The sequence below is a fragment of the Podarcis filfolensis genome (genome assembly GCF_964270895.1).
Source record: "Podarcis filfolensis genome assembly, chromosome: 5".
Taxonomy (NCBI): Eukaryota; Metazoa; Chordata; class Lepidosauria; order Squamata; family Lacertidae; genus Podarcis; species Podarcis filfolensis.
The window spans coordinates 17574411-17591443 of NC_139608.1; the positions used below are offsets into that span (position 1 = coordinate 17574411).

The 17033-nt window shown below is 46.1% G+C and overlaps 1 protein-coding gene across 5 annotated transcripts in view; it reads left to right on the forward strand.

Annotated features, from left to right (window-relative positions):
• Window positions 1-17033, forward strand: part of SLITRK3 (SLIT and NTRK like family member 3) — a 40222-nt gene that overhangs the window by 1250 nt on the left and 21939 nt on the right. The window contains exons 2-3 of one of the 5 annotated variants that reach the window (XR_014547959.1): window positions 4411-7657; window positions 9755-11818. Coding sequence is in view for 3 of the 5 variants with exons in the window: in XM_083613182.1 (XP_083469308.1) it covers window positions 4431-7349 (2919 nt within the window). In the remaining 2 variants the exon portion in view is untranslated. Of the gene's footprint in view, window positions 1-941; window positions 2485-4410; window positions 7890-9754; window positions 11819-17033 lie in introns of those variants that run through there. The other 4 variants (XM_083613181.1, XR_014547958.1, XM_083613182.1 and 1 more) reach the window with 4 other exon arrangements.

A 17033-nucleotide genomic window follows, 5' to 3' on the forward strand; every position in this document is an offset into this window, starting at 1 on the left:
ATCTCCGCCCCCGCCCGCCAACAACTCTATAAACATTTCACGGATCCTTATTCCCCACTCCCCACCCCGCAACACACACGCGTTTTAAAACGCAGGATTCTCGTGCTTTGTAATGATAATAGCAGCTATGCAGCTTTGTAATCGACAGCGATCGCCACTTCTACGTTGCAACAGGACTTGGTTCTGAAAAGGAGCAGCGCTGGCGAGGAGAGCGATTTGAAGGTGGCGGTGGGGAGCAGAGATTTGGCTGCTCCCTTGTTGGGTCCTAAGAGAACCCGCGTCGGGGCAAAGAGGCACGGAAAGGGGTGTATGTGTGTGCTTGCTGTCCCATCGGATTCCCAGCTTGCCAGCTCTCCACTCTTTGTAGCAGAATCCCCAAAGAGAGGATGGGCTGCAAGGGCGGTGGGGACAGAGGCATCAGAATTCCTCCCAGGCGCAAGCGGAGCCTCTTCTGTCTCCGAGGGATGTCTCTAGCTGCCACCTGCCAGCCCCACCTCCCCTCCTTTCCTCAAGGGGGAGATCAGGAGGCGGCCACCCAAACCCAACTCTTCCGGGCGCGGAGGAATCCTGCCCTGCCTTTCCCTGCTCTAAGCGAAATAGATTTGCAAGAGGAATTATTAAAAATAAATCTGGGGGTATTCCGTTCGCAAGTTCCTAGCTTCTGACAAGCGAGGGGCGTGTGGGTCTATGAAAGCAATAGGATCATGGGCCCAACCAACACACCACCTTCAAGGGAACTTGGGCAAATGGGTGCCAACTTAATCTAGGGGAAGCTGACTAAGCATGGGAGCTTATTGTGTTAGGGAATCTTTCCTGCACTCTAGTAACCAGGCATCTTTGTTCTCTATGTTCCCTCCAGCTCCAGATATGCTCCTTTTGGTTGCCTCCTTGCTTTTTACGGAAAGAGAGAGCTGTTCAATTTACCTTTGGAGATTGGCGGCTCCCCTCCCTTGGATCTAGGCAGAAATCGAGGCATAGGTTCTCCTTCTCTGGGGTCAGACAGCAAGTCCAAGCCAGCACAATTAGGGGGGAGGGAGAGAGAGAGAGATAAATTAAAAGGATGGAAAGGAGGCGAGGCAGGTAAAATAAGGAGAGAGAGGCAGCAAGGGAGCGGTTAAATCCGCCGCCGCCGTCACCCCTTCCCTCTGGAAGGAAAAGATGCAAAATGGTCCATTGTCACCCAAGTGTCTTCAACACTTGGCTAGGAGCTTTGGAAAAGGAGGAAGGAGGGGGGGGGGATATCTGGGAAGAAATAAGAGCCTGTTGGATGTTGTGGGGTGGACTGAAGCCTTTTCAGCTGCAGGGGGGTGGGGAGTAGAAAGAGGAGCGGGGAGGACGAGGAAAGCAAGAAGGAAGAGAGGGGAGGGTCTCTCCTCCAAGTTCCCCCGGCGCTGCCCTTTCCTTTACCTCTGCTGGGACAGGTTTAGGTTTGATGGAGAACTGCAGGCGAGGGCGGGAGAGCGAGAGAACGCGCGAGCGAGCTCAACTGAGCCTACTACTTTGGAAGCCAGCGGAGAGAGTTCTTGGCTATGTGGAGAGGGGCGGGTATCTCCTCTCCCCTTAATGGCTGCAGCTCTCAAGGATTTGCTGGAATATGCACACTTGGTGGCCCAGGGGACATTCCCCTATTATGATCCTTTTTTCCATCCCAGGCTTTCCTCCCCTTCCAGAGGGGGGCGGACGTAGGAGACCACCACCCAGCCAGCACCGAGATTGTTCCTCTGCTCCTGGCTGCTTCTTCTTTCTCCATCATCTCGGGTTCCCCCGCTCCTGATCCCCCGAATAACTCTTCCTCCTCCTCCTCCTCCTGGCGGGGAATGGGGGGTGGGGGTAGAAAGCAAGCCCAGTACAGTCAGGGCTTCCCAGACGTGCCCCCCCACCTGGTGCCAAGTGCGTCCTCCTACATTTGTTCCCCTTTTCTTCAAGCTCAAATCCATGACGTGGTGGTGGGGGAAGCCTGATTCAGGGGCAACAATGCGCTCTCTCCCTCACACACACACACACAAAAGGGAAGAAGGAGTGGAAGAAGGAGCGAAAGGATGAGAAGCCCCAGCCTGAACCTCCTGCCATAGACCTTCCCTCCCTCGTTTCTCAAAGATGAGCTGGTGGTACCCAGAGAAGGCAGCGGCGGCAGCGGCAGCGGCAGATCTAGGAGGCTGCAGCAGCCCCCTTTGCCTCCCTCCTCCATTGACTGTGCCAAACAGCATCTCTGCATCCTAAGGAACCTCATTGCATTCCTAGCACGTCTCATCTTTGCTTGCTTCCCCCCCCTTCCTTTTGCTTCAGCCCTCAGCAGGAGTATAGAACCAGAACAGAGAGAAAGAGAGAAACCAGCAATCCTTATTTTATTTTATTTTTAAAAGCCGTTGAAAATTCCGTACATAGATATCTATTTTTCCAAGTGGGTTTGGCTATTTTTTCCTCCCCTCTCTCCTTTCCCGGCTCTCTCCAAATGTGCTAAAAAAAATTATCTCCTTCGGACCGGTAAGTACAAGCTGTTTCTGGATCTCTCGATCTCTCTTTCTCCCTTCCCCCTCCCCGCTTTTCTGCTGGGATAGAGCATCTCTTTCTACCCCCCTTTTTTTTAATGCAGAAGAGGAAAAGAACTTAAGTAGCTTATCTCTCTGTCCGTCCATCTCTCTCTATTTATCTATCCATCTTTCTACTGAGACAAAGAGCAAAAAACAAGACCTCTCCCCTTCCTCTTTCCTCATTCAGATCGTGCCTGGTAATTTTCCTTCCAACGGGTCCCCCAGTTCCCTTCATTTGCAAATAGATTCTCTGCTTCGATTTATTTCATTTTTCTGTAATGAAATGCTCTTATTCCACCCTGCCCCCACCTGCGCCTCCCATTTCTTTCCCTAACTAGGTCCTTTTGCTATTAAGGGCTTTCTTTTTTCATAACGGGGAGGGAGGAATTCCCTTCGCCTGCATGGGTGTGTTGGGGTGTGGGGGTGGAGTGGAGAGTGCACGATAATCCATATCTGTAAAGCTCCTTTGCTATGAAGAGAACAGAAATAAATACCAGGACTCTGGCAAACCCGTTTGAAATGGGCAGCAGCAGCAGCAACAGCAAGTAGGGGCTGTGAAGCCATCGTTGTCAGGAGTCATAGTCTTTAACAGTGATTTATTCTTCTGTGTTGGAATGATCTGGGCAAAAGGAGTCAAGGAGAAAAAGAGATGCCCTCCCTTTGCCGCCCCAAGCAGAGGAGGCTGTAGGTCACGGGGTCCAGTTGTCCCCTCCAAGAGGAATCTTTTGTGAGCTTTTGCTGTAAAGCAAGGCTTATTTCTCCTGGGCTTAGTGTGAAGGTATTTTTTCCCCCTCTTACTTTTCCTCCCCCTTCTCCTCTTTTGTCCTGCTGGATCATCCCTGGATGGTTCTACAGGCACAAAACACCCACGTCCAGAGTCTCTCCCCCCCACATCCCTATTGCCCCCTTTCATTCCACCATCTCTTTCCGTACGTAGCCCTGCAACTGCCGCTTTCCCCCTTGGGTATGTGGATGGCAGAGGCATGTGCCTCCCGAAGATTAATCATCTCTAAATGATTTAATCAGCTGAAATGACTAATATGGAGTGTGCATTTATCTGATACTATACCAGTTGCGTTAATCCATTTTGTGTGCTTGGGAGAGAAGGGTCTCTCTCTCTCTCTCTCTCTCTCTCTCTCTCTCTCTCTCTCTCTCTCTCCTTCTCCCTCTCCCCCAACCCCCGGTATTGAAGCAAGCCTTGCTACTAACCCTTGTATACTGATAAAATCCCAGTTATGGATATTCCTACAGGGATCGGGGCTCTGGGAACTTGTCTGTCCCCATTTCCTTAAATAATGGCTGTATCATAGCATTAGATGGGCATTGCCTGAATAACAAAAAACACAACAACTTCCAAGTTAAGCGTTTGTGCGTTCATGAGAATGCAATGTATAGACTGCATGGTTTTGTGTGTGTGTGTGTGTGTGTGTGTGTACCAGATAAAAATCTCTTCCTGCACCTCATCTCTCCTTACTCTTGTGATTGATGCAGGTGTCGAGGTAAGACTGAGATGATCTCCCATATGCTTCCTCCTAAACGCTCCTTGTCTTTGTGTTGGCGGGGGAAATGTTTCACAACATAGGCCCTATAGGTTCATTTGCTGTTTTTCATGAGGGTGTCATTCACCAAGTAGCCTGGGAGCAGGATGGGGAAACAAGAAGGCTGTTGCATGATGAGATGTTTCAGTATCACTTAAGTCAAAACCAGGGGAGGTTCTAAGAGCAATGCTAGAGTTTTCTTTTCTTTTCTTTTTTGTAATGAACTTCCAAGTAACCTCACGAAACCCCGTTAGATGCTCTAGATGCATGGTTCAATATAAAAATAGCCCGATAAAATGCTGATCGACCGTAATCCATTTGTGTTTTCATTTCTGTTCCAGTTTTGTAATCCGTCGCAACCATGAAGTCTCCGACAGCCGACCCTCCCCGTAAGAGAAGGATGTTGTGGATTATTCTTCTGAGCACAATTGCTGTAGCGTGGACTACCCCCATCCCCTTGATAGAGGACTCGGAGGAGATTGAGGAGTCTTGCTTCGATCCTTGTTACTGTGAAGTCAAAGAAAGCCTTTTTCACATACACTGCGACAACAAGGGATTTATAAATATTAGCCAGATAACGGAGTCCTGGTCGAGACCTTTCAAACTTTACCTGCAGAGGAACTCCATGAGGAGATTATATACTAACAGTTTTCTCCACCTGAACAACGCCGTGTCGATCAACCTGGGGAACAACGCACTACAAGACATTCAGACGGGAGCCTTTAACGGCCTCAGAATCCTGAAGAGGTTGTACCTGCATGAGAACAAATTGGACATCTTCAGAAACGACACTTTCCTGGGCTTGGAGAGTCTGGAATATCTGCAGGCAGATTACAATGTCATTAAGCGGATCGAGAGCGGGGCATTTCGGAACCTGAGCAAGCTCCGGGTCCTGATCTTGAACGACAACCTTATCCCCATCCTCCCCACCAATTTGTTTAAGTCGGTGTCTTTAACTCACTTGGACTTGCGTGGAAACAGGTTGAAAGTGCTCTCCTACCGAGGGATGCTGGATCACATTGGCAGAAGCCTGATGGAGATCCAGCTGGAGGAGAACCCTTGGAACTGTACCTGTGATATTGTCCAGCTGAAGAGCTGGCTGGAGCGCATCCCTTACACTGCCCTTGTGGGAGACATAACCTGTGAGACCCCTTTCCACTTCCATGGGAAGGACCTGAGGGAAATTAAGAGGAATAAACTCTGCCCAATGCTGTCTGACTCGGAGCTGGTCAGCATCGGTGCCCCTCAGTTGCCCTCGAGCAAGGAGAACGCGTGGCCTACTAAGCCTTCTTCCATGCTGTCCTCTTTCCATTTCACTGCTTCCTCTGTCGAATACAAAACTTCCATTAAGCAGCCCAGGCCCACCAAACAGCCCAGGGCACACAAGCCACCCCCGACACCTCGAGGCCTATACCCTGCGCCCAACCAGCCCCCAATAGCTGGTTACCAGACAAGGCCACCCATCCCCATCATCTGCCCTACTGGCTGCTCATGCAGTTTGCACATCAATGACTTGGGCCTGACAGTCAACTGCAAGGAAAGAGGGTTCCACAATATTTCCGAGCTCCTGCCCAGGCCCGTCAACGCCAAGAAGCTGGTCCTGAGCGGTAATTTGATACAGAAAATTTACCGTTCCGATTTCTGGAATTTTTCTTCCCTGGATCTCCTGCATTTGGGGAACAATCGGATCTCCTACGTTCAGGACGGGGCCTTTGTCAACCTGCCCAACCTGAAGAGCCTGTACCTGAATGGCAATGACATTGAGAAGCTGACCCCAGGCATGTTCAGGGGTCTGCAGAGCCTGCACTATCTGTATTTTGAGTACAACCAGATCAGGGAGATCCAGCCCGCTGCCTTCAGTCTCATGCCCAACCTGAAGCTTCTCTTCCTCAACGACAACCTCCTGAGGAACCTGCCTACAGATGCCTTTGCAGGCACCTCTCTGACCAGGCTCAACCTGAGGAACAACAAATTCCTGTACTTGCCCGTGGCCGGCGTGTTGGAGCACCTCAACGCCATTGTGCAGATTGACCTGAAGCTCAACCCGTGGGATTGCACGTGTGACCTGGTGCCTCTCAAGCAGTGGATCGAGGCCATCAGCTCCGTCATCATGGTGGGGGATGTCCTTTGCGCCAGCCCAGACAACCTTACCCACAGAGACATCCGCTCTGTGGAGCTGGAGGTACTCTGCCCTGAGATGTTGCATGCTGCTGCTGCCTCGCCAGCCCCTCCAGCGTGGGGCCACCCTAGCCCCACCAGCCCGTCGCCCTATGAGCTCCCCCCGGCTGGGGGAGGCCCGGTGCCCCTCTCCGTGCTCATCCTCAGCCTCCTTGTACTGTTCTTCTCGGCGGTCTTCATTGCTGCGGGCCTTTTCGCCTTTGTCCTGCGCAGGCGCCACAAGAAGCTACCCTTCCGGAACAAGCAGCGGCAGGAGACCCTCGACTTGACAGGCATCCAGATGCAGTGCCACCACCTCTTCGAGGAGGGAGGCGGCGGAGGCGGCGGGGGACTCAGCGCCTCCCCGGAAAAGGCACCCCCGGTGGGCCACGTCTACGACTACATCCCGCATCCAGTGACCCAGATGTGCAACAACCCCATCTACAAGCCCCGCGAGGAGGACGAAGTGGTGGCGGGGGAGCCGGGGCAACCTGGGGACATGCTTTTGGGAGGTGGTGGTGGTGCTGGTAGTGGTGGTGGTGGTGGAGGAGGAGTTGGCTGTGCAGGGGAACAGTTTGCCGACCCCACAAAGGACGGTGGGAGCAGCAGCTGCTACAGGACCTTGCTGGAGAAGGAGAAGGAGTGGAGCTTGGCCGTGTCCAGCTCGCAGCTCAACACCATAGTGACCACCAACCATCACCCGCACCCGCACCCGCCCGGCGGGGGGATTGGAGGGGGGCTGCCTCTCCTGGGGGAACTAGCGCTGGTGCCGCCTCTCCTCCACCACGAAAAGAACGGTGGGGTGGTGCTCTTCCCCCCTAGTGGTGCCATTCTAGACAGCAGGGACAGACCGCCTTTGGCGCCACCATGCACGGTGGGCTTTGTGGACTGCCTCTACGGCACGGTGCCCAAATTAAAGGAACTGCACGTGCACCCCCCTGGCATGCAATATCCAGACCTGCAGCAGGACGCCAGGCTGAAAGAGACCCTCCTCTTCTCGGCTGGTAAGGGCTTCCCAGACCACCACCAACCCCCCCAAAGCGAATACCTCGAGTTAAGGGCCAAACTCCAAACCAAGCCGGATTACCTCGAAGTCCTGGAGAAGACCACTTATAGGTTTTGAAACAAAACAAAACAAAAGTCTAGCTTTTACAGCCAAATCCCAGACCCGCCCCACAGCCCCTCGGCCCCCTGAGTCCCCACTCCTTGGCTCCCCGCCCTTCCTGCCCCCAAACCACCGCATGCTGATACTAGAGGATACTGCTCTGTGCTTTCCCCCTGCCAGATGATGGTTTGGAGGAAAGGCCCTTCTCAGATGATCATGAATCGATAAAGTGCCTTTTGCAGACTTTTGCCAGCAGATGTTAATCAATCATTATTTTTTTATACTGGAAAAAAAATGGAGACTTTGACTGTGCCATGTTGTCTAAGGTATACGAATATTATTATAATTAGTATCATGGGGGGGGGGGTTATTTGCCTCGGTCCTGATGACAGTAAATTCAATGTGTGTTACGCTACTCTCTCTATCTCCTCTCTCTCTTGCAGGCTTTTGTTTTTTTCTGTTGTAGTTTTTTTAAAACAAACAAACAAAACAAAACAGAAACCTTTCCGTTCTATCTTTTTTTTTTAATGCTATGGGGTGGGAGGTGGATTTTTTTTTTTTTAAAAAAAAAGACAACATCGGTTGTGGCTTTGGTTATTCTTTCCCTCATCATGGCACAGAACCTGTACGTTACTTTGAAGGGGTGGTGGGTGTCTGGGGTGGAGAAGAGAACCACAAGAACAGCAACAAAAAATTGCAGTTTTCTGCATGTCTGGGAACTGCAGGCAGTGGCGGGGAGGGGGGTCCTTTTCTTCCCCAAATGTTCTCACTCTCTTGGCTTCTCCTCCTCCTCCTCTCTCTCTCTCTCTCTCTCTCTCTCTCTCTCTCTCTCTCTCTCTCACACACACACACACGCACAGGTCCAAACGCTTATTCTGCTCCACTCTGTATCCTAAACCCCCTCCAATCAGCCTTCTAGCCATCCCAAATTGCTTGCACCCTGTTCTATTTCTGCATCTCTCCCCCCACCACCGCAGGGATGGGGTACCACAGTCTATTCCAGAGGGGAGGTCACTGGCTTGCTTCTTCAGTGAAGGAGCTGTCTATTTGTTCCCTTCTGTGGCTGCCCTACAGGGAAGGAAAGGTCATTGCCATTTGATTGAGTTCCTTTCTGGAGGACAGCTGCACCTCTAATTAAAAAGAGAACCGGACGTCACAAATGCATTGGAAAGGGGAAAGAGCTGCCACCGGTGTCTCTGTAAAAGAAGCCCTTTTAGGTTGCAGTCCTGTGCCCCCTCACCTGGGAGTAATTCCCATGGAAATCAGTGGGGCTTCCTCCTGAGTAGAGGTGCTAACGTTCTCCCCCCCCCCCTCGCTCACAAATGCCGACAACACACAAACACACACAAATACAATTGTGCATATATTTATTCTGTACTTTCAAGTGAATATAAATTGTAAAGGTAATGTTTAATCATTGTACAGTGATGCGTCTGGTATAGCTTTCCTAATAAAACGTTTTGAAAAAAATATATAGATATAGGTATATAGATATATATTAGAAGTTAAAAGAAAAAGCTTGAATCTTAAAACTTCAACTATACCCTTTTCACACCAATGCTTCCCTCCCCCCCCCCTTTTAAGGCCACATGTTATTTTATTAACAACAATCCACTGTGATGTTAGCAAGGTATAGGACAACAAATAACTCTTGGTGCAATTTTTTCTATATATAAAAAAAGATGGTTCTGGAGTTTAGAATTCAGATTTCCAGTCTCTTCCTCTCTCTCTCTCTGTTTCTCTCTTTCCCCTCCCTCCATTTCAATTTGTTATGCATCTCTCTTGGTGAGTTTCCCCCCACCCCTCCTAGATGAAAATATGCAATAGATTTATTTTAATTCCTTTTAATTGCTAGGATTATTATGTTCCGCTGCAAGGATATGAGGAAAAGAAATGATAATATGAGATACAATTTGCAGTTGAGATTGGATAAAATATTTAAAAGTACATGGAAGGAAATGCATTTATAGAGGTGTGTGTGTGTGTGTGTGTGTGTGCAGGATGGCAAGCATACATTGCTCCATTTTGGGCAACAACAGTTGTTAGGCATGTTTGCGTTTCTCCACCCTTTTTTGATAAAAACTAAAACAATCAAGAAAATTAGGCCTAATAGCATGAGTTCAAGTCTCTGCCTCTCTGATCTCACACTCGTTTTCACTGAAACCGTAGCTGGAGATGTGAGACAAAGAAGTGTTGTGTGTGGAATTTTCTTATTTAAGATATTTCTTCTTTTAACTTTTCAGTCGCTATGACATTGCCAAATTGATTTGTGTAGAGCATGTTATTCTTTAAGCCCTTTAGGTTAGAATAAAACCAAAGAGGGGAAGAGAGAGAGGTTGGGGGAGAGGGGGAGAAAGTGGAAAAGATGCTTTGTTTATTTCGTTTCTTTCCAAGGTATCTAGCTGGTATCTTGTTTCTTGTAGAACTGGGTTGACACATGAATAAAGCCGAAGGAAAAAGCTTTGTTTGGTGGCGGAAAAACAAAACAAAAAACCTCACACCTTCCAGTATGGCCAGTAGATGGCGACAGAGCTCCAGCAATTGCCTCACAGAGACCCAAGGTTACTTTTGAATTGTGCACAGCCCATCAACGGTGCTTTCCACTTGGACTCTTGAATCTGCCCTTAATAGAAAAATCATCGCATTGAATGTAATTCAGCAGACGTCACTAATGCCTTACATCGAGATAGAGATATAATTAAAGGGAAAGTGTGGATATTAGCTCCTTTGGTGTGTACGGATGTGAAACGGGGAAATCCTCTATTTTGAAGATTTTTATACACACACACACACACACACACACCCTGGCGCGCACGCACACACACACACACATCCACACACACACACACACACACACACACACACACACACATTGCACACCGATGCAGAAAAAGAGGGAAATGTATTTAGAAATGAAATATTACAAAATATATATTTTATTTGTCTTACTGAAAAAAAATGTTATCCAGGGAAAATGAAATGTTTCTGCTGCAAATGAGAAAAACACTTAAAAGCTGCTTCCAATGCTCATTGGTGTTTCTAACAAATCTTGTTAAGGAATCGTAGCATAAATCATAGCAATTTAGGCCAGGGTCAGACTTTTTTTACCTATGCTACAATGTCATATGCGTGCTCATTTTATTTTAAAGAAAAGTCTGCTCTTTTGAAAATACTGTTTTAAAAAAGAAAACTGGTATATATAATATTATGTACATGTGGTAGAGCCGCCCAATGAACAACCATGTACAAATCAGTTTTTAAAAATGGGAGCTTTAGAATGTAAAATGGTTTAACCCTGCTAGGCCTTTTATTTTTTAGTCTATAGCCAAAGAACCCAGCATCACTCATTGGGGGATTGTGGCAGAATTTAGGCTTCAGTATGCCAGACTATGGATTGAGACAGGCCCATGTGCACAGTTTAGTCTCTCTTGCCTTTGGGTTTTTTTATATTATGTATTGATTAAATGGCCTACAGGTAGCATATGTGCGGTTGGAGGTTTTGTGCCTGCTGCATATAATCTTGCTGCCCCAAGATAAGCTTGTGCGCAAGGCTGACACCTTCTCTGCAAAACAACAACATCAACAGTGTGCTTGGTGGGTTATGGCTGTGACCAGGCCTGGATTAACCCTTACATTAAGTCTGCTACAAGATAGGGAGACTTCCATGTTGGATGCTTAGCTTCTGAGAATTCCTCAGCACAGGGGATGGGCCTAGATGGGGGAAGAGGAAGCTGTTGGGTCGCATCTCGCTGCATATTTTATCTTCTGACCCACAGCGATTCTGCAGGCTGCCTGAAATCCATGCATGGGAGACATGCAAGGGGGTTGAGCCTTGGAGCTTTCTGTGTGCAAAGGATGGGCTCTGATACTTATGACCCCTTCCCTAAAAGGATTTTTAAAAACCCCTGGATTTGAATTTAGGGACCTTTTCAGCTGTGGGGTGAAAGTGAAAACCTCTACACAACAGAAAGCATCCCTATGCTGCCAACGGGGTTAGATGGATCACGTTAAATTTCTGCGTACTGTATCTGAAAACATGGCTGTGATCCTTTTCCCCTGTAGCAGGGAATCAGCATCCCAAAGGCCCACATGGAGGAAGAGAGCTGAATCCAGGGAGGCTGGCTAGCAGGAGACTCAGAATATGTTTCTATTGGGGTACAGATGGGGTGAGCATTATGGCCACCTAGAAGCAGAGGTTTTCTGCTTGAATTCATAGGTCAAGGAGATACAAAAAGCCCACCTATAGGCTCCTTGGGTGTGTGACCCATTGGGAATGAACCTATCAGGGTTCCTGAAGCTATTCTTGGTCCTTAAGGTTTCAATACTAACTAGGTATACCCAGACACCAATGCCAATTAATTCAATGGGGCTCACACCCAGGTAAGTGGGGTTAGGATTGCAGCCTAAATCTTTGATATTGGAAGCTCTTCAAAAAGCTATGATATCCTATTGTGGTGTCTTTTTTGCTCAATTGACTTCCCATGCTTCTCTCTGGAGCCCTCATGCACCCCCAAAATCTACTGTGGAAGGTTGGGGGATCCCCTGAGACAGACAGGGGGGCTGCAGAAGAAAGGGGAGAATGGGAATCCCATTTGTTGAGGGATGTTGGATCCGACCCATCTTTCAGTCTTTCCCACCTTATTGAGTTATAACACACAGCTGTCTTTACAATATAGATTTTCTTCCTATCGCATTAAGCACTTTTTTCTCTATCTCTCTCAAAAAAAGTTGTTGGTACAGATAAGCTTGCATGCGTTAAACAAAATTATAAACCAGGAAAAGCAGATCCAGATACTCTGAAAGGCAGTCATTATGCAGCTATTGATAACAACACACGCATGAACACCATTCAGTATTGTACAGAGCAGGTTAAACTGCAGATCTTACCATGACAAGGTGCTGAACACATTTTAAATACAGTATTGCACACATCAAAGTATAGCGGGAATAAATGGTTATAAATAATGTTTATATTTTATTTATACTCGCATCTCAACTCCAATATAGGGTGCAATTTTCATCTGAAAATGGTGAAGCGATCTTATTTATTCAGTGGAAATAAATTTATGAGAATGAAATTTTGTATTAAAAGAGATACTTTTTTTTGGCTAAAATCGAGTTATATTTTTTGTTCCCTTGTGCAGGCAATTTCTTTCGTGTGTTAAAAATTACACTAATACCCGCTGTGCATAAGGGGTACGAATATATAGCTATAACATTTCTCCGTATAATAGTCGGATTTTATTGGTTCATAATGCTTTTGGGATTGAGTTGCTAATGAACATATCTGTTGTTTCGGGTTTCTCAGAAGTGGGTCATTGTATCAGTGGCTATTTTCATTCATTAATCTGAGTGATGGGTAATTAGTGTAGATGATTTATCACTTTCAGCATCATTATTAGAATATTGGAAGGAATGGGATAAAATGAGATTATCTACATCTACAGGAGAGCTGCTTTCTTCCTTTCCCCCCTGAGAAAATGCTTCAATACTTCTAATTAGTATAATTTTTTTAGGGTGCTTCTGAAACAAATGGATGTGATGTTTGGTCAGGGCTTGTGCTAAACCACATTGTAGAGCTCAGTTTCTCCAAACAATATTTTGAATCCTGACCCTCTCTGGGATGTGTGATGTGTAAGCAAGTGAGGAGGATGAGGTGTAGTCTGGTGAACAGATGGGGGGGTGGAGAAATGTCGGTTGCCTAGCAACCCTGGAACTCCTGCATCACTTCAGCATAGGCGCAGAAGAGATGAGCAAAGACATCACAGGGATAGAAAGCAGAGGACCTAAGTAAATCCCGTCTTGCTTAGGACTATTAGCCTGGAAAAGACGAGACTGGGAGGAGATATGATAGCCATCTTCAAATCTCTAAAGGGCTGTCACATAGAAGGCAGAGCAAGCTTGTTTTCTCCTCAACCAATGGATTCAAGTTACAAGAAAGGAGATGTTGACTAAACATCAGGAATAACTTGGATGGTCAGAGCTGTTGAGATACTTGAAGATGGCAATCATATCTCCTCTTAGTCTCCTGTTTTCATGGTTAAAAAGTCATAGCAAAACAGTTGAATGACTGGTATAATTTACTAATTAACCTTCTACTAAATGAATGGAACAAAAGGTTTTAAAGTTTCCAAGGTGTCAAAGACATATAAGAATAATATTACTTCCGCTGCACATATGTTATAAAAGTATTATTAATGAAAACTGCAATGCTGTGAGCAGGATGAAGGGTTTTCACAACTGGTGATAGAGTGGAGATTCAGATTGCTGCTGATGTGATATGGAAAGTGAAATGCTAAATGGTTACCTATTGTGCATTGACAGAAGTTCAGTTTTATGTATTATGCTGAATACAAGAACTCTTTGCATTGAATGGGAAAAGCTAGTTGTTGGGCAGGAGGGAGGGTGAGAGTATGGCAGATTCTCCAGCATTGGGGGGCGTGGTGTTGTGCAAAGCAGTTGATAAGAGGCCACCAAGTTTGCGTGGGTGTTTATTGAGCTATTTTTTTAGATTTATATAGCACATTCCTATGCTTGAAGCAGTTCAGTTTAAAGCAGTAGCTTAAAGTGCAATGGGCTCAAAACAAAAAGAAAAGAGGGCGGGAGGGGGGAGAGACCAAAAGAAAGAAAGGAAAGCAAACACAGGTATCGTGACAATTGCACAAGAAAATTATGGGAGAGAAAAGAGGCAAATGGCAATTGGTCAGAGCCCAGCTGAATGAGGGGCTCTTGCTGTCCTTCCTCTCTCTGGAGTTGCTTAGTTTATTTACAGTGGTACCTCGGGTTAAGAACTTAATTCGTTCCAGAGGTCCGTTCTTAACCTGAAACTGTTCTTAACCTGAGACACCACTTTAGCTAATGTGGCCTCCCACTACCGCCGCACGATTTCTGTTCTCATCCTGAAGCAAAGTTCTTAACCCAAGGTACTATTTCTGGGTTAGCAGAGTCTGTAACCTGAAGCGTCTGTAACCTGAAGCATCTGTAACCCAAGGTACCACTGTATTTGTTTTGAAATGTCTACTCAGTCGCAGATGGTGTGCTGGGGCTGTGCCACTCACCTGACCTGGCTGAGTCACTGCTGCATGCCAGGACGGAGAGGGTGAGGGATGGGGCATAAGTGAGGTTGGCATGGTGCAAATGCACATGCAGAGCCAATATGGTGTGCCTGTTGGCACGTTTACCCCTGCTGCTGCCGCCCCACCCCTCATCCTCTTCATGCCACCACACGGTCCACTGCTGTTTATGCCTCATACCTGCAACATGTTTGTGTTACCCAGAGCCCACCACAGTTGAAATACCACCATCCATAATGATAAAAAACCCCAAGCAATGTAAAACTGAGCTCAGTAGATTAAAAAAGAATTCGCTATTTCAAATCTGAAATGCAAAGCATGGGGAAAGCTGGCTGGAACAGGCACTTCCCCCCACTAACACAAAGCAGCAAGGCAGGGCATAATAACAGAGTGTCTAGAATAAGCAGCTGGGCAATTGGGCTTTCTAAGTCTTTGCCCAGCCAATTAAATAATCCTATATTAGCCAGAATCTTCAAAGCATACTAAAGCACGCTAAAAAAAAGGACAGGTGCAAAAATATTTCCGATAGCATTGAAAGTGGGATCTCAAAGCTGAGCGAATGTTGTCACAAATTGTCTGAAATCCCCCAAGAGCTAAGGCAGGAGTTAGCTTTGTGCTATCTATTTAAAGCAGTATTATATACGACCGTATTTTTTGCTCTATAAGACTCACTTTTTCCCTCCTAAAAAGTAAGGGGAAATGTGTGTGTGTCTTATGGAGCGAATGCAGGCTCTGCAGCTACCCCAGAAGCCAGAACAGCAAGAGGGATTGCTGCTTTCACTGTGCAGTGATCCCTCTTGCTGTTCTGGCTTCTGAGATTCAGAATATTTTTTTTCTTGTTTTCCTCCTCCAAAAACTAGGTGCGTCTTGTGGTCTGGTGCATCTTATAGAGCGAAAAATACGGTATTTGGTTTCCTCCAAAGAATTCTGAGAGCCGTAGTTTGTTAAGGGTGTCTGGTGTAGCAGGCCCTTCAAACTTTACAATTCTATGATTCTGTTAATTGTTAGGAGACCTCCTTCCTCGTTTCCCTTACAGAACTGATTTAATCATCCCTCCTCCCAGGGAATTCTGGGAATTGTAGTTCAGTGATGGGAAGAGGGGTCTGCTATCAATTCTTAGCATCCTTAACAAAGGACTGTTCTCAGGAGTCTCTTTTCTTTTTTTGGAAAAGGCGGGGGTGGGGGGAGCTATGGCTGCTTAAAGTGATATGATATGATGCACAGTACAAATAGGACCTAAGATCATTCAAATCCCCCACTGCCACCCTGCAAAATAAAATCTCCTGAAATAACTCTGCATGTTGCCTGAAAATGTATGACTTTCTGAGGATACAGGTTATGGCTGTATTTTATGACTCAGGGATTTTATAAATCAATATGTTTGATGTAAAACCAACTGATCACCGTAAGCGAGATGGCCAGCAGAAATCTCAGGTGTACAAAGTGTGCTGAGAATCTGAAGTAGTTACTGTGATTATCAGTTTCAAGGTCAAAGTTCAACCACTTGGCAAGCTTGTGAAACCTTGGGTGATCCTAATTACTGTTTGCACCAGCAGAGTTCTGTTAATTGTCAACTTTCTCTTGTTCTGTAGAGAAAGCAAGGTTTTTGTTGGGGGTAATTATGTTAAAATATGATTTTGCCCATTTCTCCTGTATTCAAGTTTTTATGGGAAGGATCTGGGCTTAGGTAGTCATAAACAAATGTGACTAATTTTTATTGATTTTAATGGATCCACCACTATCCTTTTAGAAGAAAATGGCATTTTTTCATTCCAATAAGTATGGATTTATTTGATCTAACATTCATTTTATTCACCCTTTTATTTATGTTGGAAAACAATCCTTTATATTAAGATAGCACTAGTAGGCCCAGCAGCTCTTTTTCCGAAAATCTGAAGTTGAAAGGAAAATATTTCTAGTTTCAAAAAAATAAAAAATAAATAAAAATAATGCAATCCTATTCACAATCACCTGGGATTATGTCTACAGTTTAGCTGTAGACATGCACAGCATTGTACTGATAATGATCCAAATGATTTCTCTTTTTCTTGAAATTAATCACTAATTGCTCACCTAGAAAGCCTTACAGAGATCTGGCATTGTCAGTTGGCATAAAAAATGGCAAAGAAGCAGAAAAAAAATCACTGCGGAAATCTGTGAATTGGCTGCAGCCTAGGTGATTATATAAATTTTTGCCTAACAGGTCATTATGGTATATATATAGATTGAGTACTCAGCTGTATCACAACAGAACACATTGAAAGGAGAGTCCATTGCTTGGTGTGGTAGATCATATATTCTGTCTCCATATGACTCTAGGTTTAATTCCAACTATCTCTTGTCAAAGATGCTCAGTCTGGAAAATATTTTGTCAGAGATCTTAGAAAGCCAATGGCAGCCTTAGCATATTTGCTAAAGCTAAGCAGGGTCCAGTATGGTTTCAAATTGGATGGGAGACCATGTGCTGAGATTCCTGCATTGGTAGGGAGTTGAACTAGATGACCCTGTGTTGGTTCCATGATTCTATGACTATGATAATATTAAGCAAAATAATGGAGAAGCAACCATGCAGAGGCCATACCACTTCAAAACACAGGTCTTGCTTATCCCCTTCTCAAAAACCCCCTGA